Consider the following 24,923-nt stretch of genomic DNA (forward strand, 5'->3'; position numbering starts at 1 on the left):
TCTTTAAAAAAAAAAAACCCCTTTGAGTTTTGCTTTTCTCGTGTTCCTTGCGACTTGCAGAGGTCAGTTCTGGCAAGATGAGCTGGGACACGTCCAGATCTGACTTGCCGCGAGGCTTGTATTTTCATTTTCGGACGATACCAGACGACAGCGTCACGAGCGACCAATCCACTTGTCCAACCATTTGGCCCCTTCCATCCACCCAAAAACGAAACCTTCATCTTCAGTCCTCGTCATCAAATTCGTTTTCCTTTCATGATTCTTCCCTCTCGTTACCATTGCTATGCTGCAACACCACAGTCAGGGGTCAGCTTGGGTTGATCTTAGCTCATACCTTGGTTGCCACCTGGTTCCCTCCTCTGAATCAATCACCCTCTTTGTGGCGCGATACATCACTATTCAACTCTGTAGCATATCTATCCATCTGTACCAGTTTTTCTCACCGACTTCTTGGCGAAAAGTAATCTGCCTTCTTGGGAGGAAACGGTTTCGTGGTGTGGTGCGGTGCGGTGCGGTGCGGTGCAATGCAGCAACGCATGGCACAGTTTTCTTTTTACGACTGTTAAACCACGTCGGGACAGCCCGACATGGCTATGGCTTAATGACACAAAACTAGCTCCGAAGAGCGGTTAACGATAGGGATAGCGCAACATTCCAGGGACCGAGAAGGGCACATCACGGTTCCTCCAAACAATCTCTGCCCACACTTCGCGTTACCTTCCCCCTCTCTTTCGCCTCGCACAAATGTTGCTATCTCTTACATCCTCGGATCCCGACATCGTCACGCGACCCGCTACTCCCGTCTTATCGCTCACATAATTCCCATCACTCATCGCTCTCACAAACCCCCGTAACATCAACTATTATGGCTCACCCATTGTGTATTCTGCTCCTTGCTGGCCTGCTTCCACGACAAGGTGACTCTTTATTCCATGTGGGATTTCAGAAAAGGCATTCTTAGTTGGAACGCACTTAGCTCGGATTCAAGAGCCATCAAATAAAATCGAAATTATGAGCAAGCCCGTTACTTGAAGTGAAGTCGTATGATTGTGGTGTTAGATGGTGCTCCGCAGAATGTATTTATGGCTTTGCAGGTGTGGCTGAAGAAAGCTGCCGATACCTTAATCCTTAAAATAGCTCCGGTTGATGTAACTGTGGCTGGTTCCATTTGTAGTGGGGCGGGCATCTTTGTCTCATGGTTAATTGATGAAGCCAACTTGTCAGTTTGGTCCATCATGGCAACTTGTGATTGATTTAATTAACCATTTTCCCGGTTCTCTCTTCGCTCTCTACACTTCTTAATCCTCTCCTTATAAGACTTTCTTTCTGGATTATTCACAATCTTTTTATTTACTCACGCTTTTTCTATCTTTCCCCCCCTTAACAGTCCTGGGAATGGCACGCTCTAAGCAACCAGCTATCAAGCGCGAGGCATCCTCAGAGTTCTTCAATAAGACGACTGCAACATGGGAGGATGCTGATCGATCGCAAAAGAGCCTTTCCAATGGCAACATTACGAACAAGGTCTTGCCTGTTCCCGCGTCTGCGCAAGAAGCTGGGCTCTTGCAGCTTGTCATCGCTGTCGCGGGAATCTATGCTTCATTGTAGGTTCAGCCCCAACAGCTCCCATGGCCAAATTGCTCATACAGCCTTTGCGGATAGCCTCACCTGGGCATATCTTCAAGAGAAGCTCACTACCAAGCCATATGGTCCCGCCGACGCCCCGGAAGTCTGGCACTTCCCCGTCTTCCTCAACACCATCCAGTCCGTCTTCGCCGCCATCGTAGGCGCTGTCTATCTCTATGCCTCGACGCCCAGCAACGCCGCCGTTCCTCCAATTATCCCCTCACGCCGCATCCTTGGGCCTCTCGCGCTTGTTGCTGTCACGAGCAGCCTCGCGAGCCCCTTTGGCTACGCATCCCTTGCCCATATCGACTACATCACGTTCCTCCTTGCCAAGAGCTGCAAGTTGCTACCTGTCATGTTCCTTCACATCACTGTCTTCCGCCGTCGATATCCGCTGTACAAGTATCTCGTGGTCTCGTCCGTGACTCTCGGCGTGGCTGTCTTCACGCTGCACTCTGGAAAGAAGAAGGGCAGCAAGGTCCGACCTGACGACGCAAGCACAACATGGGGCCTGCTGTTGCTGGGTATCAATCTCCTCTTTGATGGGTTGACAAACAGCACTCAGGACCATATCTTCCAGACATTCCGACCGTACTCGGGTCCTCAGATGATGTGCGCCAACAACGTCATGAGCACTATTGTCACGGGTGCCTACTTGATCGTCAGCCCTTGGTTGGTCGCTACAGGTCTCGGGGAGTGGTTTGGCATGGACGTCGCTGGCAACGCGGGCGAGCTCAAGGCTGCTTTGGATTTTATGGCTCGGTATCCCGCTATCTGGAAAGATGTTCTCGGTTTCGCTGCGTGCGGTGCCGTCGGCCAGGTCTTTATCTGTAAGTCTCAACCACCCTTCACCATATCAGTATTCCAGGCTAATCATGACCAGTCTACACGCTGTCTACATTCTCGTCCGTTCTTCTCGTCACTGTCACTGTAACACGTAAAATGTTCACCATGATACTATCTGTTCTCGCTTTCGGCCATCGGCTCACTCAGATGCAGTGGCTTGGTGTCGCGCTTGTGTTTGGCGGCATTGGTGTTGAGGCTGGCATCGCGCGACAGGAGAAGATGGCCAAGGAGGCTGCCAAGGCACAGCAAAATGGCAAAAAGGAGCTGTAAATGCATCTGGTTTATTCTCTTTGTCAGTGGGCGATACAATCCAATATGTGTAATGGCTCGAAGGGACAACCGAGGGGAATGAGGAGTATATCATGTGTGAGGGGCATTTATGGGAGTTGTAAACCGATCTCAACCCCTCCCTCATAGTAATTGCAGACAAAAATGCCCAAGTGCATCTGCTTTGGAAACTCAAACGTCATAATCTCTCACATAGAATAAGCGAGGGTCAATACGATGTATAATCCTTTTGATTAACATCTAGATAAGTACTATGTAAAGCCTTCTTCTTCACACGGTCTTGCTGTACCAAGAACCCTTTTGCTTCCTGGAAAAACGCCGTGGTGCTATAACCCAACACAGTAAGTAACTCGTCTTGTCCTTAGCAACACCTGTACATACACAACCCCTTTCCATGACTGGGTATTTGAGCCCTCCCAATGATTCCCTTTGGGTACCTGAAGCCATACGCCACATGCATTTTGTTGTCCAAAATGGACAAAGCGAGAACCAAAAATAAAACTGAAACAAGAGTGACAAGACGGAATGTCTTTGTCTATATTACACTAGGTCATCGTGAACCCATCCGACGCCAGGCGCTGTGTACTGCTGAAAAAGAAAGAGAGAAAAGCGAATGTTTGTTTTGAGGAGGATATAACGATTGGAGAAGATCGGTGACAAAGAAGATGTATTTGGTTATTTGCGTGTCGTCGTGCGGAAGGTTGAGACCATCCGGGATCGAAGGTCGGGTGGAGTGCAGTTATAACTCTGCCCTGTTGCTTAAACGCCTCTGAAATGCTGTGGTTCATATTGTAGAATAGCGAATAGGATTTATAAAATAAAAACAATAGCGATAGTAATTCGTCGTACTTCTTCCCTTGGAAGTTGATTCGTTCGACTTGACAGCGAAACACAAGGTTAAGCTTCATCATAAGAGATCATCAATTGATCGAATAATAGGTGCCTCGCCTTTTGTAGGTGGACTCCTGGGATCTGCAACGACTGGTGGTCTTCCGAAGGTCGAGAAAGGGTCTCGAGGGAACATGCCCGCTCGGGGAGAAAACAAGCCTTGGCTTGGGGTTGGTGGGCTCTCGACGAATCGCATCCCAGCAACCTCATGGACATCATGAAGCGGATTGTTAGTCATCGTCTCGGCTCTCGGTGACAATAGAGCATTATCATCCGGGTATGAGCCAGGCAGAGTTATCGTTCTCTCCACTGGCGCATCACTAAATCTCATTTCCGACGGTGCCGGGTTAAATCGTGGAAAAGTCATGGTCTGGAAGCCAAGGCTTGCCTGAGAGGGGAACCCAGGCGAAGGCGGAGGCTTCATGATCGAGTCCATCATGGGAGACGGGGCTAGAGTTGGTGGTGCCTTGCCCTGGCTTGACACGGGCCTCTTGGGCAAGTCGCCAAGTTTGAAAGGATCCAGGTGTTCTGACGAGTGCTGCTCAACCTCGTCTTTCCAGGTGCAAGTTGGGGGCGCTGAAGCAGGGCCGGGTGAGACCGGTCGGGGCCCAGGTGTTGAATTACCGCGAAGTCGATTCTGGCTCGGATTCAAGTGCGAGTCCTTCGACTCGTCGTTCTGTGTTGGAAGAGGAGCAGTCTGTGGCTCCTTGGTTCCAATGTCGATAGCATCAACAGAGAGTGTGATTCTATGCTTTGAAGGGCTACGGCCAGGACGGGGACGGTGTGACGGTAGCGCCGTTCGCTTAGTTGACACCTCCTTTTGGAAATCCTGCAGCGAGTACATGAGTTTCATGTTCGGGCTGATCCATTGGCTCTTTGCTTGAGCTGCGTAGTAAGCATCATTCACGGTGAGATGCGGCTTCTGGAAAAGGCCGTAGGCAATGATCAGACTCGCAGATCGACTGGCGCCCTGCTGACAATGGACAAGCACACGTTTGCCAGCTTTTGTCCGTTTATCAATAACATCACACAACTCCATAAGATCCGGCGCAATGTCGGTATTGTGGTCCCAAGGAATATGGATGTATTCAGGCTCTTTAAACTGAAAGGCCTTTGGTGTGGTAGGTGTGTCAGCTGAATCCTCCTGGGGGTATTCCCAGGCTGTCATGAAGCTGGCTGTGGACACAGCAGTATCGGGGATGGGACTTTCAATTCCAGAAACAGGGCGTCGCATAGACTGGAACGGCGATTGCGATGATTCATGGGCCACTTTGCGAATTTCAAAAGGGTTGCTGACTTCGCGAGCGCAATTGATGACTACGTCAAACCGCGATGCTTCATCAGCCGTGGGTTCGGAGTAGAGGAAAACATTGTCTCCGTAGATCGCAATTGGCCCATCAGGGTAGCCTGGCGTCTTCATGTCCTCGTTGTTCTCGTTATCGCGGTAGGGGTCATCATCTCGAATGGCCATCTGGGTACGAATTGGCGAATCTTCCTCAGTAATCGCAGAATGGAAGGTTGGTTTCATACTCGACTTTGTGGGTCGCAATACTTCTGAAAGTCCGGATTCGTTTCTTTCCAATACCTTGGGGAAAGTCATACCGCCAGGTGGACCGAAGGTCGCGGACTTAAGACCGGAAGACATGTGAGGTGAGGAGCAAGAATGCTTAAGAGCTCGACGCTGGAGCATCGGCATGGCTGGTGAGGGTGGGACCTCCAGGGTGGTCTTATGGATCAAGTCAGAAGTATTGGTCTTGAGACTCAACTGGCTAGGCTTTCTTCTCATAGCAGGAATCGTAGGTTTGATAAATGATGGAGAAGAAGGCTCGGAGACCAGCGAAATGTTTGTCGTTGAAGTCGAGGCAGCGAATGGGGGTTGGATAGAAAGGCCCTTCATATTGCGGCCTCTTCGAGGTGAGGGTGATGTCATTGGTCGCTGCAGCCGAGGAGGCTCACTCAACAGAGTAGTGGTGGTTGTGCTGCTGAGATTGGTAGAGAGGTCGCCGAAGCTCGTGGCAGGATAATTGTTGAGGGGAATAAGATTCATAGGAGAATCGGGAGAAGACGAGGGAGACGCATCTGAGAGGGGCGAAGAGTCGGTTGTAGACAAGGTCGTTGTAGGTGAAGAGTCTGCCGACTCGGAGGTCTGTGTCGATGTGCTATCGTGATGCTTGTGTGTTGGATCGGCAGGCATCATGCTAGGGCCAAGACCATGTTGAGGAGGAGCACCCATCATGCCAGGTCGCTTTGGTTCCATGTCGACGAATTTGGTGTCCATGAGTGTCACAGTGTCCTGATCTGCCATGGTCTCGGCGTCCAGATCAAACACTGTCATAAAAGGCGGTATTTGATCTTCGTACACTCTTCTGTCCGTAACTGAAGGCATGTTTTGGTATCCGCTTGGCGATCTAGTGAGTCAAGTCTGCGCCAGGACGTGGAGTAAAGCGAAGCAGATGCTGAGGGACAATTATAGTCTCTAGTCCGCGTACCGGGTATGATTCGAGTGTTTGATCAGGGCGCTGAAACACCAGTTGGCTTCCACCTGGGACAAATATGGTTGAAATTATGTGAGTACGTGCAAAGGTTTGTAAATTGGCCGGTCACAAATAAATAGTCCGGCAAGAGAAACGAATGGCTTCGCAGGTCGCGGTGCGATCGAGAGCAGGTCAAGTCGGTCGTTCGATGGGTCAGCGCAGCTGATCTTGTCGCTGAGCGTACCAGTAGTGGGTAGTGTTCAGTAAACGCACGCAAGTTGCTCGACTTGGTAAATGAGGGAGACAAGCCTCGCAGTGGACAGTGGTCTCTAGAGAGAGAAAAAAGAAGTTCTTGCTCAAAAATAAATCACAATTTGGGCTTTAGAAACAATCGAGAAAGAAGCTACTGCTACTGTCGAGTCTAGCGGATAGCAGGGAGAATAGTCCAAGGAACAAGCCCAGAGAACTTATGAGACAAAGAACAGGCGCTTCGGCGATAGGTAGTGGCAGGGCAGGGCAGCGAGTGGCGCTGTCAGAGTCGCGAGATCATTATTTCCCCTTGATGAGGGAGACCGAGCCGTCGTTCGAGAGAAGATGTTATATCAGGCCGGAGCGTAGTGGTCTGAGGTGAAGTAGAGAGTAAAGGGAAGGGCGAAGAGAAGACGATTGAAATTGAAATTGAAGATCGAAGTGACAAGAGGAAGTGAGAGAAAGATGAGAGGAAGAGTAACGAGTTGGAGGGGAGTGTGAGACTGAGCGAGAACGTCTTGGGATTGGATTGGATTGAGTTTAGCTCTGGGGGAGAACTGGTTGAGGGGTGTGAGTTGCAAGCAAGCGCTACCTGAGAACAGTGTCTTTCAAGGATATTTCATACGGTACCGGTTATGGGTGCCTCTCTCAGGAGCCCAGGCCACCAGGGCAGTCAGCTGCCTGGTGGAGGCTCAGTGCCCTGTAAGAGAAGAAGAACCTGGGCGTGCTGCTGGCGACATAGCAACGGCAGTATCTCAAACAGTCATCGAGGTATCCAGTCCAATCCGATCTGGTAGCGACTAATTCAAGACCTCTAGTTCTTTTAACAGCGCATCGGCGGTAAAAGGAAAAAGGGATGTTTTGTTTTCGTGTTATGAAACAAAGTATCCGCCCGTAGCAAGCGGCAGCACCTACATATGCGCTGTGTCGCTTGTTGGCGGTTGCGGCCATATATGGCAAGAGGCAACTAATGTAATGTAATGTACTGTCATGCCATGCCAGGCATGCTGCTGGACAAGGTGAGAGGAGACCTGAACTGGAAGCCCCCAGGGAAACGTGACATGGCAACGCCCAAGCAGTGTCAGCTCCATGGACCCTGCAATGGTACAGGAAGCAAGAATGGTATACGAAACATGCAGTAGGGTTGACGATGCTTGGAACCAGTTTCGGCAAAGGTCATTGATCATACCTGTGTGTTCAATTTGCCATGTTTGCTTAAAATCGTTCCGTGAGAGTAGTTATTGAGTTGCTCAATAGTGTCATCTTTACTGGCTGAATCCAAGCCCTGCTTCATATGTCACTCCCCTTGCCAATATGCCTATGGCTACAATACCCAACCATGAACTACCTACCTTACTATAGGTAATGTGTCGAGCGGTGTCCAATGGGAAAGAAACATCCGAATCGCCATAGTCGCCCTAGGACATCGATTCTCAGGTCAAGGCCGCCCGCTGCAAGACCCAACTGAACTGGATTCAATGAGCAATCAATCAATCAATCTTACAGATCTATCTCCAACTCTCGCTTCTCATCCTGCTAACGTACAGTAGGCTCCTCTCTCACTTTCACTCAGAAGATGAGCAAAAATGGGGCGAGCACCTCAAGGGCGCTACAATGAACCACTCAGAGCTCCTCTTTTCTGTCTTAAGTTAGCCACGGCCGTAGAGTCTGCTTTGTGAGTGGAGGGTTCGCTGCACGAAACGCGTTCAGGATCCTAAATATAGACCTCGTGCAGCACTCTGCAGCATGGAAGGCGCCTACAGCCAGCCAATCATATCCCTATTGTCCCATTTGGGGACTAGAGAATTGCAGAGCAGGGGGGCGGGGTGCGAGGTTGAAACGCCAGGACAGGGCCGAGGGTTTAAATTTAACCCGCAGGTGGAGAGGTACCTCCTCTCCAGCAGTCGAAGCTACACTGTGCTGACGAGAGCGTTTGGGTTGCTTGTTCATGTGCAAATGCGGTACAGTCGAATGGGTTAGTAATTTGCTAAAGGACAAATGGGGCTATCTGAGATCTTGACGGGATTAGGAAGCGATGGGCAAGTAAGAAGACAATCGAGCCAGTCGGCGATGCATCTAATATCAGTCAGTCCGTCAGGAGTTGAAGACAAGAACTGACTTCCAAGATTCCAACGTTGAGGTACGGTACACATGCACATCATAAGGTACTAAGTCTCCCCTTTCGTCATCCAACCTCCTCAACTCAATTCCAAACAACTTTTCCTTGACCTGTACTGTTATTACCTTACTCCGTACCTTATTAAGCTTCTATCCTCCAACCTCTTGTTATGTAGGGCTGCAGCTCTTCATATCGTCTCATAACTGGCTGGATTATAGTACCAATTAAACTTATTCAGATAAACCATACATATAATTCTTTGGCACTTATTGTCTCAACTCTGCTGCTGGTGCACGCCACTCCGTAACGCCGTCGCCAGTCCGAGCAAAGGCAAAAAAAGCGTGGCCTGACCCCGGCCCCTTGGCCGTGATTCGTCCATCTGTTGGCGGCGTCACAGGCGGGCAAGGGGCCTTCTGTAACCTCCAACATCCAGGTAACCTCTCTGCGACTGTTAGAGATAGGCGGCTCAGTGCAGAGACGGGGGCAAAGGGGTGTCCCCTGTTCCTCCACCGTCAACTAACGTTACTGCGCCTGTTGCCGTACGGGACCGGCCCAGCCTGGCTACCTGGGTTCTGGTTCTGGGTTCTGGTTCTGGGTTCTGGGTCCTGGGCCCTGGGAAGAAGTGCACTGGCTGCGGTCTGGCTATGGCTACGGTGTTCGCTGGCCGGGCAGCAGAGTGTCATACAAATTGGATACGATATCGATCGAAACGCGACAACCAAGTGCTCGGCTCGCGTGGCCTGTTGTTTATTAGGGTTAAGTGGCTGTCGGAGTTGAGCTGTGTGGTCTCGTGGCTTAGCCTCGGTTGGTTTGCGCCACTGCGGCGTTTCCAGTTTTGGGAGACATTTCTATTCTTCACCAAGAACACGTCAAGTCATCGGAGGCCAACTTGAATGGAGAATAAGAATGGATTTTCAGAAGTGAAAGCTGACACATAGTACTAATCCAGGACTATTGGCGTTAAAGTGGTGGAGACTTTTTAAAAAGAGACTAACGACTGACGACTTGGACTCAAGATGTGTTATAATACGAAGGTTTATTTATATCGAGCTGAGAACCACATCACAGTCCAATATTGCAATGAGTCAAGTTCCTTTTTGCCACTGTTCTGGTCCATTGTCAAAGCACGTAGGTGCCTTAGGTCAAGTTAGGAGTTAGTTAATGAGAATTTGAAAACTGTGTCGGAAATATTTCCCATCGGTATGTGAAAGAAGCAGATCCAAGCCAAGCTACCCAAGCTACCAAGCTGTTCGTCCGTCTCCGTCCATCTCCATTCATCCACAACAAGTTCAGCCACCAATTAATTCAACCATGTTCAGAAACAGACCGGGCCGCACTTTTCCTCCTTAGCCTCCTCTGACGGCAGATCAAATGGCGCCAAGCTACAACAAGAGTGGCTCACAGTCCGAAACCCCTGGCCTAGGGAATGAAAAAGCGGGAAAGTCTTGAGCCCCATCGAGTTTCAGCTTTTTTTCTAACGCTCGCTCACTCACCTACCAGATGCATACATGCAGTCAGAGGAAGCCCAAGTGCCCAAGGGGAAGAAGGAGAATTCAGACTGCTAGACAAGATTGGCTGCATCGGCTACTGGCTACTGCACGTCAAATTTGCCTGGACTATATGGAACCAAACCTCCAATGACATCCAATATCGAGTTGGGTCCCTTTTTTTTTTTTTTAAGCTTGCGCTTGCAGGCTTCTTCTTCCAAAACTCGTGGCTTTCTGCGCTAGATGTTGATCAGCAATCTACCAAGTTAATATATCCCTTATTATTACCCCTGCAGGGTTTGTCAATACAGTCCCATCATCTCCTGCCGTTTAGGAAATCGCCTCTGGGAGACAAAAGAGGATTCCAACCGTTCCTTTGATGAGGTGAGGTGAGGTGTTTGGTTCACCTGAATGTTGCAGCATAGGATAAGGAGTACTTCACTGTGCCTTGGTTACTACACAGGGCTGTCTGGTCCTGCTGGGAACCATACCTTAGTCTGCATCCTCGTCGCTAAAACTACACCTTTACAAGACCCAAAAATAAGACGGGTCTTGATCTGAAACGAGACTTTCCATTACAGGGTCGCTTCACCCTGGACCGCGCAACTCTCGATCACCATTTCTATCATCATTAATAACATCATCCCGCACATCTCTCTCCTATCCCCTGACTCCTGATATCCAGGCGCTTGGACTTGGACTTGGACCCGGAATGGGCGCTCAATGTTACAATTCATGAGTGTCCTCGAGGTTCAGCAAAGTTGCAGAATAGATGTCTCTTTCTTTGTAGCAAGTCTGTGCAGTTTCGTCCCAAACTTGAACTAGCCCTGTCAGTAGTAACTACTTCTAGGATTCAACCCGAGTTTGTTATCAGTCAACTGCATCGTACAAAGTTGTTCTCATCTCATTATACTACCTTGCAGACTGCATAGCCGCAACTGCGCTTGTTTCAAGTCAATGGCTGTGCTGTCTTGTGTTGCCGCGGGTTCAATATCTACCCAGTCACAGATTCTTGAAGCTGCAACTCGCTCGCCTGTGAGTCTCGGACACAGCAAATTTGTGACGAAAACCCCATATCTCCAGGGCAACCCTTGATTCTCGTCCTTGTATCACGTATGGCTAAGTAATGACTTGAAACTGAGGCTCCGGTAGCATCAGTAGGGATCTGTGATAGAACTGGCCTGTTTCTCTACTATGTACACCGTGCTGTCTCTTGAACAGTATACCTCATATAAAGGCAGGTCTCAGTTCGATGCTATTGATGACCTCGGTCCTCCGTCCTCCGTCGTGTCTCGACCGTCTCGCACGTACATAATACGGAATGCCGGTCACTTAATACATGGGGATCCGACTCTACGCACTGTAGCTGATATATTGAGGTGACTGATTATTTCTTCGTAGTGAAACAAGGATATGGTCCCGCGTTTGTTTAGGCATGGAATGGCATCGAAACCTAATCGTCGTCCGCGTGTGAATGGATCACTTACGTGGTATCAAGGAGATATTCCCCAGGATCATATGGCACTGTCAAAGGAAATAAACGCTGATTCTTGACCAGTCCGTTAGAGAAGTATATCAGGTGCAACGATATTTTTCCGTGCATGGGTATATCGTTGTTTGTTTCAGGTTCAACGTGAGCACGTTACCGAGGAACCCGATCAAGTTTGGGACTCGGAGGTGTTCTACTTAAGCTTTACTAGGTCTTGTCTGATGAAAATTCTACTACCAGGATTTCATGTGATTTGGTTACTTGCTCCTTGTGTGACTATTTACTAGAGGGTTATTCTACATACTAAGTCAGTAAACAACTAAGTTAATGTACATAAGCAGATAGGGCCTTTATGTTTCCTTGTTGGGTTTAGTCGATACCAATAACTCACGCCAGTATGAACAACTTCGTGTTAAATTTGGTCTACAGCATTAGTATCATACATGGTTATTGTGAGTTCTGCCATTGCCATGGAGGTTATGGGTCTCTAAATACACTTCTGTCTCAGTCTAGAAATTCAACGGTCAGGGGGAGACGATGCTAATTGAACGATACATGGAGCTGGAGTTGTGTTACAGAATTTATCTTCTGTTTCTTGGTCACCATAATCATTCATGTGTTGACTTACGCCAGGCTAGGCAATCAAGGCAACTCATGGCAGAGACACATTATAACACTTTATCTTCTTGAGAATGCTTTCGAAGTTACCTTGCATACAATTCTATTTTTTTTCCCCCTTGCCGTCAGCCTTATGAGGCCATCGAGCTTTTAACTTTTCATACAAAGGCTTAAACAATAAGGCCCCTATAGTTGGCCCGTATCTCAGAAGTCAGAATTTTATAAGGTTCATCTGCCTCAGTGGCGCAATTGCTGCCTTGACCAAACAGTATTAATACCGCCTGGCACGTGACCAATCGACCTTGCGTCTAAGAACAGATAAAGTGATATCAGTGAAGAAGCAGTGGTTTAAACTGGGGGCATATGATTCTATATATACTATGTTTGGTATGATAGTTAAGACAGATATTTATTGACATTACTTAGTCCTTATGTATCTATGATATTCCCAATATCATCTGCGTTTAGGGTAAGCTACACAATTTTCTTTTCATTATCCAGTATTTGTTGCCTGGAACACTACAGCTATAACATATATGCTTTAGCTCGGTATTGTTCTTGCTAAATAGAGCTGTTTTGTAATTGAGAAGGGTTTTGGAGTTTGTTGATGCGTGCTGGTATTGTTTGAATGGAAACATCACACCTGTGACAGAAATAACAATTAACCACAATCAGACATTTATACCACCACACAAACCATAAGCGATATCAACAGTTCAAGAAGAGCGTCACATGTGATATGCAATCTCTACATGCACAATCTGAGCATTAGAAAACATGTATCAAGTGACAACCAAGACTGTCGTTAAGCTCTAATCGAGCCTAGTTACCATATATAGTAGTATTGCATCAAAGAGCACAGCTGCATAGGTTAGTACTTTCGAAGCAACACGGGAAATTGATACTTCAAGGGGTAGAAACTACCATTCTACCTCTATCTGTCTAATATTACGACAAGAGCACCGAAGGACCACTGACATGAATGGATGAAGTAGACAGGTGAATGCCCTTCGGCTATACATCTCCATGCTATTCCCTGTTCGGGGCACTTGAAGTGCTTAGTCCGTCTTGTTGGATTTCTCCCTCATTGAGTTTATCAACAACACCACCAAACGGACCTAAAATGTAAAAGGAATATTATATGTAGCTAGATGGACCGAGTATTAGATATAAATAGAGTGAAATTGGCCTATGGCATTAATGAGGATCCGTATCCTAGGTCTCTTTGTCTCAGCGTTAGACTTACACTTTAACATGAGGACGCCAGAGGCACCATGGCAAAGCAAAACGACCACAACAAGACGAGTAAGACCTCTTAATAGGTTCTTTACAAGTTAAGAAAGTTACGATAGAGGTGCTGTTGTCCTAATAGCAACTTTCGCTCCTGACACAGTCCTTTCCAATGCAATGGATGAGGGCTTCAACCCCGCGGACAGGAAGAAGCAAAAATACATAGATCTGCACCTTCAGCAAAACAGCTAGCCAGCCTTTATATTGCAGGAATAATAGGCGAGCCGTCGATTACGAGGAGGAAAGCGCTCGTTGAGGGTATTCAGAGGATTGGACAAGGGGACACCCTTGCTCGCCTCAACTACTACATATGGCGACAACAGAGAGGGAGCAGAAATTGAGCGAGGCGAGAATGGTTCGCGTCAACAGGGACTTGTTCCTTGGCCGTTTGCTAGCCATGTGGAACTCCGCGCTACGTGGTACTGAAACCATTGATCATAGCAGTTCAGTATACACATATCATGCTAAGAGACACTTATGCGAAGCGAACGCGCCTTAGAAATTATGGCTCGAGATGAAAACATGACAGCTTATTTAATAATAACCAACCAGCTTATTTTATGTTTGCTTTGTGCCCCTTGACACTGCGTCAAAAATGTCAGTATCGAAGGATGAGAGTGGCGCGATGCAACGCAACCCCAGAGAGCCTCTGTTTCAGCACCAGGATGGAGATAAGTTAAGGGCTGTGGTGTTTACGGCTATCCCTCGTTGAGCTGAACCAGCCTCCTCGAGCCACGGGCTGGCCCCTAGTGCATGGGTTTGCTACCATATCCGACATCCGTTTACCGTTAGGTCATCGGGTGGTTGATTTCAACGGTGGTCTATGCTCTACCACTAAATAAATGACGACAAGGGAGGTGAGTTGCATTCCCGAATGGACGATGGGGGAGCCGATATCCGCAAAGGGATTGGGTTTGAGACTCAGACTGAGGATTAGGAGGCATGCTTAGCCGTAATTCGAAATGGCCCAATCACCCAAGGACAAGACGAGACGAAGCTCAGGCCAGTCGCGGGAATGATACATCTGCGGCCCGTAAGGTTAGTAGTATAACTGTTATCTTTAACAGACACTGACACATCACGGATACCATGTCTGGAGAAGCAAAGTGATGTGATATGTATAAACGGAGAGCATATGCTGGGAAAAGGGGCATGAACATTGCTCATAAGGTAGACTACCGACCTGAGGTAAGGTACCTTAGTACCTTAGGTGACTACCTAAGGTAGGTATGCGTTATGTACCTGTGCGCGTGGTAGGCTGTACTCCAGAAACTGCCGGGTGTGCCTCAATGCAGCAGATGGTTTGTCGGTTACTGCAACACAGCATCAGATGTCAATGTCAATGAACGACGGCGTCCAGGTTCGCTGCAGGCTCCGGGAGCATGCCCTCAAAGTCTCAATTGCAGATCCAACAAACGAACGTCCCCTTGTCCCCTGCCCCTTGTTCCTTGTCAGAAAAGACCAGGCTTGTTGATGTACTTGCTGCAAGCCAGAAAGATGGTTCCGGTCTCGTTTGTGCGAGAACTGCATCCAGCGATTCCACTCTGGTTGCCAGGGTTCGCAGATTCAAGCGAGTCAATGAAGCACGCACGCAAACGATGATATCGTCGTGTGCTGATATGGATGTTTCAGCAATTGGTGACCATGGCTGCATTTGAAGATGTGATTGAGGCCTTTCCTTCTTAATAGCCCATCATATAAACAAAGTTTCTACCACTCATCGGCAGTGTTTTATATCCATGACAAGGAGGCCAAGAGTTTAACCGTGTGCCTTCATCCTTTAAATCTCTGCTCTTGAGTAGGTCCCCTGTTTAGTTTGCTTGCCATCCATCCATCCATTGCTTGCTGTTGTTGGATCGAAAAAGGGACCGTCCCGTCCATCCTGGATCTTAAAGCCCTTGTCGACGTCTTGCTCCTCTCGTCCCCTCTCGTCTGGCGAGGCCAAACTACTAACTTAGTAGTTATTCAAACATTTTAGAAACTCCTCCTCTTCTTTGTCTCGCCTTTGCCTTGCTCTCTCTACCTACCTTTTCTCCTGGTCTCATTCTCATTCTCAGTCTTTTCCTCAATCCCATCCATTGCTCTTGGACGGACACGTCGTCTGGGTTCCCATCGTCTTCCTCTTTATTGGGCAGCTTGGGCATACTCGTCCCCTCACCTACACCGACTTCATCTTCTTTCTTTCCTTGTGTCTGCCAACATCACTCTCGTACTTAATTCCCGCGGTTTCAGCTCACATCATAATATCGTATTAGCAACCCAAACCCTCGGCTCCTCTCTTTGTTTCAATCTCTGCAAACTTCACTTCCCCAGGTTTCCTCGACGACGTTTCTTTGATCCTTTTCGCTCGTTTCGGAGGAACCCGTTTCGCACGCTCCAAGGACGCCGCTCTGACAACCAACCGCCAAAATCCAAGGCCTCTCGAGTCATAGGCATTCGAGTGTCTTAGCCCATTGTTCTTTTCTAGGAGACGACCCAAAACTGAGACGACCACTGCCGCATGCAATCATTGTAATAACTAATACGTGACGACTTGGACATTTTCTCAGTTGAAAAGCCTTCTCAACTCATCAGGATATCGTGTGCGAAACCAATCCTCCTCAACGAAATTCTCCCGCGGCGAACCTGCGAGACTTTTCGCAGTCCATTGACGTCGTATCTGTGTGCAAGCACTTGCTGGGATGCTCTAATGCTCCGGCGGCCGAGACCATGACTGTAAAAGGCGGTTTCACCAGTGCGGGCCAGCCAGGCCCTGACAGTCAGCATCAGCATCAGGAGCCTGCGTCTGGGAATATGCCTTTCCCTATGGCCACAGCTGATCTCCAATCTGACGCTTCCTCATCTACTGTCATTGCCCACGCAGACTCGCACCGGCAAAGCCACAGTTCTTCCAAGTTGCCCGCTTTCCGTTTCACTGACCGGCGAAGCAGTAGCTGTGGAAGCGTGCCCCTAGCTCATAAGGGTGACCCCCTGTCCCTTAGCAGCAGCAACCAGTACAACCATAACAGAAACCAAAATCTCGATTCGAGAAACAATAACAAGGACGGCCGCACCGACGATTACCTTGACCACAAACCGACTACATTGGCGTCGGCAAAGGCAACGGCATCAGCCTCAACACCAACCTCACCACTCGCCAATACTTTGAATAGTGCATCAGTGGCGCTTCCTCTGCAGTCTTCAATTGTGCCGCCGATTGTCTCACCCAATTCAGACCCCAGCACTACTACTCCGACTGTCTCAGTCGCCCCGACCACAGTATCACCTGTATCAGCAGACCCAGGCCCAGTGCCCCCCCCGAGCGCTACTGTTAGTGGGCTATTGACAGCGCCCGACCCTGGCACAGCACCAGCAACTCTCGCGACGACCCATTCTCACACTTCTCACCCGACAACGCATCACTGCGACGAAAAACACGCTGTCTCTGCATTAACATCTGCGCCTGCATCTGCATCTGCGCCAAAAGACCCATCAACGAACACGGCATCTTCATTCTCGCAGCCCAACGAATCCAAGTCATCCTATGAATCTGACACCACGCTGCTCTCACAAACCAATTCCAAGACGTCCTCGGTTCATCCATTGTCATCGGTGATCCAACTCTCGCCTGGGGTTAAGCGTCCCGCATCTTTTGAAGCACATGCACCTGACGCGATCTCCCCGCATCCTGCTCCTCCAACCTCCAAGTCTCGAACTCGGCGACCACTGGTGTCGCGAAGATCGATTGCTGGCACCTCTTCCACTGGCCCACCACCTTCTTTGAACTCTGAGCGCCTCCAAGCCATCGAAGCCGCTCAAGAAGGTCAATCCACTTGGCCCTCCTCAAGTGACAATTCACCTCAGCAATCGCCGTCTGGCCAACGCGAATTAATTTTGCCCAAGACGCTGTCCAGAACCAACTCAGATGAGAGGCGAGCATCTGCCTCCCATCGCCCTCCCGTTTCGTACCGACCGCCTCTCACCTCCAATAGTAGCACTGATTCATCGCCGTCAACTGCTGTTCGTGTTCCCCCAATTCGATCATTCCGATCTTCAGGCTCCCGCAAGAGCCTCACTCTCGATATGAATTCGAGGCCGCGCTTCCACGACTCTGGCGACGAAGTCGAAGACACTAACCATGACCGTACACTGCGCGCCTTGGAGGGCAGGGGTAATGATGATGCACTTCGGTCAGCTCCTTTAGCCTCAAGCCGCCGTGGCGCCTTCGATAATGAAGATACTGGCGACGTTTTTCTTAAGATTGCCAGGGAAGAAACTTCCCAGCGTCAAACAGATGAGCAATCCCAAGAAGATACCCGCAGCGTAGTGGTAAGCTCACTCCTTCTATCACATCTTATTGTCTCCCTCGCCATTTTTTATGATGCCGGCTATGCGCTGTGTATGGCGCATGGTCACTCGGGCTGCGCGGAACTTTTTCTGTACCCACCACGTACTCAATTGCTTGCTTCTGGAGATATAACTCGACTTTGACCTGTCCTAGCTCTGAGGCTAACTTGCATACCTAGTCACGATCAACGCGATTTACGCATCGAAGACCGTTATCCTCCGTAGTCCCTATACATCAGCCTACTTCGCCTCCCAGGGTTCGGCGCCGGCTTTCTGACCAACAAGACACTGCGCGGTCACGATCAAGAGGCTACGAAGACGACCGTGCCACTGAAATTTCTCGCATGTCAACTTATCGCGCACTGCCACGAGAAAAAGCAGCATCTGCGCATCCTGGAGAAGATACAGGACGTCTGCGAGGCTCGACCTCAACCATGCGCCCGTCCCCCGTCACACCTCGATCGATAGTTTTTCAGGAACCTAGTTCCGAAAACTCCATGTATTCTCGTCGAAGATCCTCTGTCACGGACAACAATGTAAGTGGGCAAAACCGAGGCTCTGCGTACAAGTTCATGGGTCATGGCCACAACAAGACGTACAATTCCTCCCCTCTAGTCCGGTCATTCGATTTCCAACGTCAAGCAAATCAGGAGGCTGGCAACGGGGCTGAGGGAACGGAATCGACTTTGTCGAATACAGCCCCCTCCACGGTATGGGACGAACTAGACGACCTCAAATCAAGAATACATCGACTGGAACTGACTGGTAAGCTGCCTTCGACTTCCGGCGCCGCAGTATCGAGATTATCAGACGACCGACCGCCGACGGCGACTACTACAGCCACAACTATGTCTTCTTCTCCCAAGCGAGTTGAGAATGGTCATCAGAACACGAATGCCGACGCCGTTAGCACCACGTCCTCCCACCACCGAGAGTCACATTCCATCCTTCAATCTGCCCTTGCTAAGTCCAAGGTTCTACTCGACACGGAAGTTTACCAGGCACTAGAGTCTGCTGCTAACGATGCCATGGCACTCGCTTCCATGATGGGAACGCCCGGCCTACCTGGCCCCATTTCGAGCGGCGCCAGCACGATAGGCTCTAACGCAACTGTTACTGATCGCCAACTGAGACGAAAGGCCGAGAGTGTGTGTCGCAGCTTAACGGAGCTTTGCCTCGCATTGGGTGAGGACGCTACCCAGACACGTGTACCGCGGCAGTCAATCGAAGTCCCACCACCTGCTCAGAATGACGCGCCAACTACCCCGACGATCGGTAAAACCTTTAGTGGCTTTTCTCAACGGCGACAGAGTATTGGGAGAAACGATCAGGGTGCCGCCAAGGAACATCTTACCAGTCCCAGGACTCTGTCCAAATTTGAAGAGAGAAGACTCAACATTCTTAACGGTAGTTCTCTACCTACTACATCACGTGTGTCCAACTCGATACCATCGACACCGATCGAGCCGATCTCGAATCGGCGTTCTTCTCTTTTGGTTTCCCGATCTCGCCGTGCTGGTACCGAAGAACCTGATGAAGGCAGGAAGTCATCGCTTCTTCTAAGAACCAGAAGAGCTGGTACTGAGGAGCCTGATGAAGGCCGTAGAACATCTTTATTCGTCCGCAACCGTAGAAACACGGTTGGTGAAGAAGGCGATGAAGAATCAAGGTTCCGAGCGCCTTCTCGAGCACCTACTGATCTTGGCAGTACGATTCGAGTTGTGACGCAGGATCAAACACCACAGCAGCAGCAGCAGCAGCAATACTCACCATCAGCTGATACCACATCTGCCATCCCGCGGCGGCGTTTTGTTTCGTCGAATCTCGGTGTGTCTAGGCTTGCGACGCCATCAGTTAACACAGCAACACCGCCTCGAAGATACATGGAGAGACCGGCACAGCAAGAACACGGTCATGGGGCTGTTGACAAACTTGCTGAAGAGCGTGCACAACGCTACACCTCTCTTGGGCAAACAACCATGGTCAATCGGACCAGCAGTATGATCAGAAGACCCAAACGGGACAGCATTGCGTCCGCCAATCCTTCTGCAGCTGCTGGCAGCTACAGATGATACCAATGACCAATGACTTTGATTGATTTAACGACTGTACAACTACCTATACATTACGTTTCGAGCGCCGGACGTTGCTATTTATATACTTTTATGTTTGCATGGGAAACAGCTTGTTTTTCCTGTTCCCTCCATTGAATCTTATCCGGCTCGGCCGAATGATTCATGGTGATTGTTGGGGATGACAAATTACATTATCGTTCTTGTTTGACGTACATACACTGTCTGTAGACAAGCTCATTTTGCTTGAGAGGACAGCGTCTTTGCAGGGAGGACAGTGTTATGGTGTTTGGGAGGAGGTTTGCTTTCTGAAAACGGCGCACGAGGAGCGACCACGCAAGAAACAAGACAGCCTGGGCTTTATATCTGCTTTGTATCGGGTTGGCAGTCAAAAAGACATCAGGATAAGCATGTGGATACCGATTTATTTTAATGTATGATGTGGCTTGGTCGCGTATGACGGCTCTTTGTTACCCTCTCTTTGATTTTGACCTTGGTGATGTCGTTGTAAGAGGCTTGTGAGGTGAAACAAACGGACGCATGCCATTTATTTGGTGGCAGTACCAAAGTTTAAGCAACAACTTTGCGCTAGAGTGCCTGGTGGATCTGAGTCTGTTAAAAGACTCAATGTGTATGTTATTTCTCGCTGCGACTGGTCTGCTTGGCTACATGGACACGGATGAAGTTGAGGCAGACTTAGCACCCCCTACCTAGGAGGTAACTAACGTAGAGGCTGAGTCAGGCCGAAACGGGAGATGCTGGTGAGGCATGCCGTCTATAAGGTCGGCCCCACTGGATTCTCCCAAGAATTCATATCTTTTGAGTGAGTGAATGGGACTTCGACTAATGTCTTCTATCGCAACACCTAAAATATTAAAAAGAAGCATTTTCCCTCTCATCCTTTCGACTTCCATCAAGCCACGTTTTCTACCTCAGAACTGTTTCACTGCACATCAACCACACCATCACACCTTATTTTCACAACGCAAACACGGCATCATGGCTGACGAGGCTCATTTCGATGTTGAGGACAAGATGCAGATCAGGCCCCCGAGATCAAGAGGAGATAGGGGACGAGGGAAAGACGGTGGTGGTGGCGGCGGCCATGGAAGAGAGGTGCAGGTGTCGAAGGCCTTGTCCAAGCTCTTGAGACATCAAGCAGCTAATGCTGGCATTCAACTCGACGATGAAGGCTACGCGCCCTTGGATGCTGTGGTACGGGGGACCTAAATCCGCCTTGAATATTCATCCTTCTAACAACACTTGCTAATTCTCTCATGCAGCTCGCCTGGGGCCCTTTGCGATCTTTAAAGGTCACGTTCGACGACATCCAGTCCATTGTCACTTCCAACGACAAGCAACGGTTTACACTCAAGCCCAACCCCGTCAAGAACCCTTCCCTAGATACCAAATCTACCACCCCAGCCGATTATCTCATCCGTGCCAACCAAGGTCACTCCATTAAGCTTGAGTCAGCAGCTCTTCTGGCGCCCGTCACACTAGAGGACGGTAACGTCCCTGAGCGTGTCCTTCACGGCTCCTTCTTTTACTTTTGGCCACGAATCGTCGAGTCCGGCGGCCTCATGCCCATGAGTCGTAATCACGTCCACTGTTCAACTGGAACGCCCGAGGAAGGCGTCGTTAGCGGGATGCGTAAAGATGCAGAGCTGATTATCGAGATAGATGTTGAAGCAAGCCTGAAGGATGGCGTGAAGTGGTGGCTGAGTGACAATGGAGTGTTGCTGACGGAGGGCGACGAGCAGGGGGTTTTGAGCACCAAGTATTTCAAGTTGGTGACGGGCCGCAAGGTCGATGTTGGGGTACTGTGGCAAGACGGTCAGTGGATTTCTGATCTACCAGCTGGCTTGAAGATAAGTCCTCCGCTTGGAAAGGGGCCCCGACAGGGTGGAGGAAGAGGAGGAAGGGGTGGTAGACGCCGAGGTTCGTAGATATCAGGAATCATCCCAAAAGCGTCTGGTTTATAGAGACAATTTGATTTGGCGGCATACTAGGACTATCTTGATGCACGTAACCGTCACTGGAGACAGAATTATTACAATGACTCAACGACATCCACTTGGTCGAATCTTCATTTTAGTCAACTCGATTCACACTATCGCCTACATAGGAGCAAAAGAGCCCATAACAAATCGGCTATCAATAATAGAGTTAGACCAGCCTCGGTGCAGTAAGCCTAATAAGCTTGGCTTTTTGAATTTATATCCATTGCAGGTTTCAAGTCTCTTTGAACCTCGAGCCTAAGTGGCAAGACCGTGAAAGTGAGGCATAAAGCACCACTCAGGAGGTCGAATCCATGACGCTCGAATATTGGTCGCCTCTGTTCTTCTCTTCCTTCTCCAGCCACTCAAGCACCTTCTCCGCGACCAAGATCTCGGCTTTCTGTCTTCCCACGATCCCTTCTACAACGCCCATGTCCTCCGGAATCCGCCCATCATGCCTGAAAATAGGACGCCCTTTCCAAGTATCTTCTTTCTCGTTGTCTTGCTCGATATAGTACTCGGGAATACCGAAGCCCATGCGCTCGCCGAGACCAGCGACACGCTCACGAACGGTAGGGCCCTGGGTGGGGGCAGAAGCCAGAGGGGTACTAGTTGGGACGCTGTGATCGCCTGAACGAAGAGGTGTAGCCATGAAGACACCGCCATCCGAGTTGTCCTCCTCTGTCTTGATCCTAGCATGCGCAGGAGACTCTTGTGTACTTGGAGGGGCTCTCTTGCTGCCTCGAGGTACCGGCTCTTCCATGCGGAGGTATCTGAGTGCATGCATGGCAGCAAAGTTTTTAGCTTTTTGAACCCTTTTGAAAGTCGGAACCTGTTGACCAGTCTCGTAGCCACGGCCTTCCTGGGGAAACTTGGTGTTTTCAGAAGGAAGATTACAGAAGACACGAGATCGAGGAAAAGGCATCCCATAGACTTGCTGACTGAAGGTCTCTTGAGTGAACTGAGGAGTTGGGATTTTGTTCTGTTGACAGTACTCTGGCAAATAATCATGGTTAGGAGTTTGGTATGAAAGATGAGGTTCATGCTTGGCGGGGAAACTCACGATTCAAGTCGGCGACCCAGAAGTCTTCCACTTCAATCTCATGAACAAGCTCGATGAGTTGTGAGATGGCGGTGATCTGCTGCTTGTTAAGCTGCGCAGGATGGCCCGTCTTTGCTTCTTCGGCTTTTTTCTCCTCAGCGAACTTTATGAGCTCATCCCAAGGGATACCACCACGGACAGTTGAATGGCCGTGAAACGCCATTGTGCTTTGGATGTGTTTTTGGTCGATGCAGTGTTTGGGTGTTGAAGGTGTAGTTAGGCGGAGTGTGATGAAATGACAAACGATGAGATGAGAAGATGGGGGGAGGTGAGGAGCTCGAATTACATGAAGCAAAGGAAGAAAGGTGGAGAGCTGGGCCTGGAATTTATAGCTGTGATTCATGACCTGGCGAAGCCTTGAGGTAGTGAAGAATGGATGCCTTTTGGAATATCGCAAAAGCGAAGTACATACAGTAGGCTCCCAACAAGGCAACCAGGCCTCATCGGCAGTACAGCTTAGATTGATCGGTTTTAACTGCTATTTCCGAATTGATTGGATTGCCATGCCTGTCAAATGCGCATTCAATCCGCATCATTTCAAGAGGGATACGCTTACAATGTGATCATGCAGTTGGTGAGGTGGTGAGGTGGTGAACGTGGTGATAAGTGGCTGTGAGGGGTCTATTTTTCTGGCCAACTATAGTGGAGGTGCGCCGATCGAAACACACAGAGGGAGGACCTGACCTGACCTGAGACAGAACCAGGTTCTGAAAACCCGAACTTGACAATGCTTGATTGATTGTGTCGGTTATGCTCTAGATAGGTCCAACAATGGTCGACCCATCAGCGTCGCAGGGTATCTACCAACACTTGATGCAATATGTAAAAACTCTCTCTAACCAACACCCTTCTAACCTCCTCCCCACGGCGTACTTAATCCTCTTCAAAGAAACCACCCTCGTCGCTATCATCGTCATCACTCTTGACGACTGGCTGTGCAGCCTGACGCTCTTGTAATCTGCGTTCTCTGCGGTTCTTTGGAGCAGAAGCAGCTTTCCCCTTGACCTTGATGAAAGGTGCAGGTTTTTCCTTCGCGGCCTGTGGTTTTGGCTGCGGATTGGGAGCACCATCTGTGATCGTTGCATGGGGCTTTTTCTGGCGGAGCTCTGACTGTGCTTCTTGTGTAAGCTCAGTTGGCCGTCTCTCTCTTAAATTTCGCAACGCGTGGGGGCCATCCTTCATCGCCTGTTCAATTTCCGACCAAATTGGGGGTCGCTCTGTATGTAGTAGACCCCTATGCTTGAGTGGTGTGTAGTCAAGCTTGTCGTCATCTCTATCCTCATCTTCCTTCTCTGACTTGGCGCTGGTGTACAGGCTGATGTAGGGTTCAGCATGGGGAAAGTGTTGTGTGTACGCCTCATCTACTTCGGCAACATGCAAGTCACGCTCCAATGCCTCGATCTCGCCCGTTTCTGTAGATTCGGTCTCTTCAATCTTTTTGCGCAGCTGTTTTGCTAATCGCGATGCTTTCTTTCGTTCTGAGTCGCGCCTTGTTAGCATTCTTTACGAGCGGAGAATGACGCCCAGAGAAGGTCTTACCAAAGAACCGGACCATGTGATATTTCGATATCATAGCACTTCGTAGCTTCTGGAAGCTCTTGTCTGAGACTGTCGCCTTGAGAGCGCCCAGCTCTCGCTCGAGATCATTGCGCACGTTGGCGGGAAGTTCTTGGTTCCGGTTCAGAAGTCGCTCGATAGTGCGCGTTCGCTTCTTGGCCCATGTTGAAGTTCCCTCGTTCGGACGATGCTTTGACTTGCTCGACTTGTGCTTCTTCGCAACGTTGAATGATGGACGGTTGTGAGGCTCAGGAGACCCAATCTCGGAGTATTCTCTCTTTTGCCCCATGGCGACTATATAGAGCTCGTGCGAGGATTATGAAGCGAAAAGAAGGTGGGATTACGAAAAGAATGTTCAAAAGAGATTCCAGGTAAAGGTTGAATCATAGGCACTAAAGAAGTCCATACAAGATGGTCAACTTTTTTTTACTCCTACCTTCCTTACTTTTCCTAAGCGGGGACTTGCGGTATCTTATCAGGCACATCTTAATT

General features: G+C 49.3%; 7 protein-coding genes across 7 annotated transcripts; 4 read left to right on the forward strand and 3 right to left on the reverse strand.

Annotated features, from left to right (window-relative positions):
• Positions 1–1,395: 1,395 nt before the first annotated feature.
• On the forward strand, positions 1,396–2,742 carry FPRO_04642 (uncharacterized protein; the record flags this gene model as incomplete). The annotated part of the gene is made up of 3 exons (XM_031230176.1): positions 1,396–1,604; positions 1,663–2,456; positions 2,510–2,742. The coding sequence occupies 3 exons, from the start codon at positions 1,396–1,398 to the stop codon at positions 2,740–2,742; spliced, it is 1,236 nt and encodes a 411-aa protein (XP_031080338.1).
• Positions 2,743–3,667: 925 nt separating this feature from the next.
• FPRO_04643 (uncharacterized protein) lies at positions 3,668–6,034 on the reverse strand (the record flags this gene model as incomplete). Its single annotated transcript, XM_031230177.1, has 1 exon — positions 3,668–6,034. One exon carries the CDS (start codon positions 6,032–6,034, stop codon positions 3,668–3,670), a length of 2,367 nt encoding a protein of 788 aa, XP_031080339.1.
• A 7,324-nt stretch (positions 6,035–13,358) lies between these two features.
• FPRO_04644 (uncharacterized protein) lies at positions 13,359–13,566 on the forward strand (the record flags this gene model as incomplete). Its single annotated transcript, XM_031230178.1, has 2 exons — positions 13,359–13,389; positions 13,478–13,566. 2 exons carry the CDS (start codon positions 13,359–13,361, stop codon positions 13,564–13,566), a joined length of 120 nt encoding a protein of 39 aa, XP_031080340.1.
• A 2,517-nt stretch (positions 13,567–16,083) lies between these two features.
• FPRO_04645 (uncharacterized protein) lies at positions 16,084–19,772 on the forward strand (the record flags this gene model as incomplete). The annotated part of the gene is made up of 2 exons (XM_031230179.1): positions 16,084–17,682; positions 17,880–19,772. The coding sequence occupies 2 exons, from the start codon at positions 16,084–16,086 to the stop codon at positions 19,770–19,772; spliced, it is 3,492 nt and encodes a 1,163-aa protein (XP_031080341.1).
• Positions 19,773–20,771: 999 nt separating this feature from the next.
• On the forward strand, positions 20,772–21,721 carry FPRO_04646 (related to tRNA 2`-phosphotransferase; the record flags this gene model as incomplete). Its single annotated transcript, XM_031230180.1, has 2 exons — positions 20,772–20,987; positions 21,056–21,721. The coding sequence occupies 2 exons, from the start codon at positions 20,772–20,774 to the stop codon at positions 21,719–21,721; spliced, it is 882 nt and encodes a 293-aa protein (XP_031080342.1).
• Positions 21,722–22,070: 349 nt separating this feature from the next.
• On the reverse strand, positions 22,071–23,037 carry FPRO_04647 (uncharacterized protein; the record flags this gene model as incomplete). Its single annotated transcript, XM_031230181.1, has 2 exons — positions 22,071–22,768; positions 22,836–23,037. The coding sequence occupies 2 exons, from the start codon at positions 23,035–23,037 to the stop codon at positions 22,071–22,073; spliced, it is 900 nt and encodes a 299-aa protein (XP_031080343.1).
• A 710-nt stretch (positions 23,038–23,747) lies between these two features.
• On the reverse strand, positions 23,748–24,720 carry FPRO_04648 (uncharacterized protein; the record flags this gene model as incomplete). Its single annotated transcript, XM_031230182.1, has 2 exons — positions 23,748–24,352; positions 24,414–24,720. The coding sequence occupies 2 exons, from the start codon at positions 24,718–24,720 to the stop codon at positions 23,748–23,750; spliced, it is 912 nt and encodes a 303-aa protein (XP_031080344.1).
• Between the last annotated feature and the right edge of the window lie 203 nt (positions 24,721–24,923).

The sequence above is a fragment of the Fusarium proliferatum genome (genome assembly GCF_900067095.1).
Source record: "Fusarium proliferatum ET1 genome assembly, contig: FPRO_scaffold004, whole genome shotgun sequence".
NCBI lineage: Eukaryota > Fungi > Ascomycota > Sordariomycetes > Hypocreales > Nectriaceae > Fusarium > Fusarium proliferatum.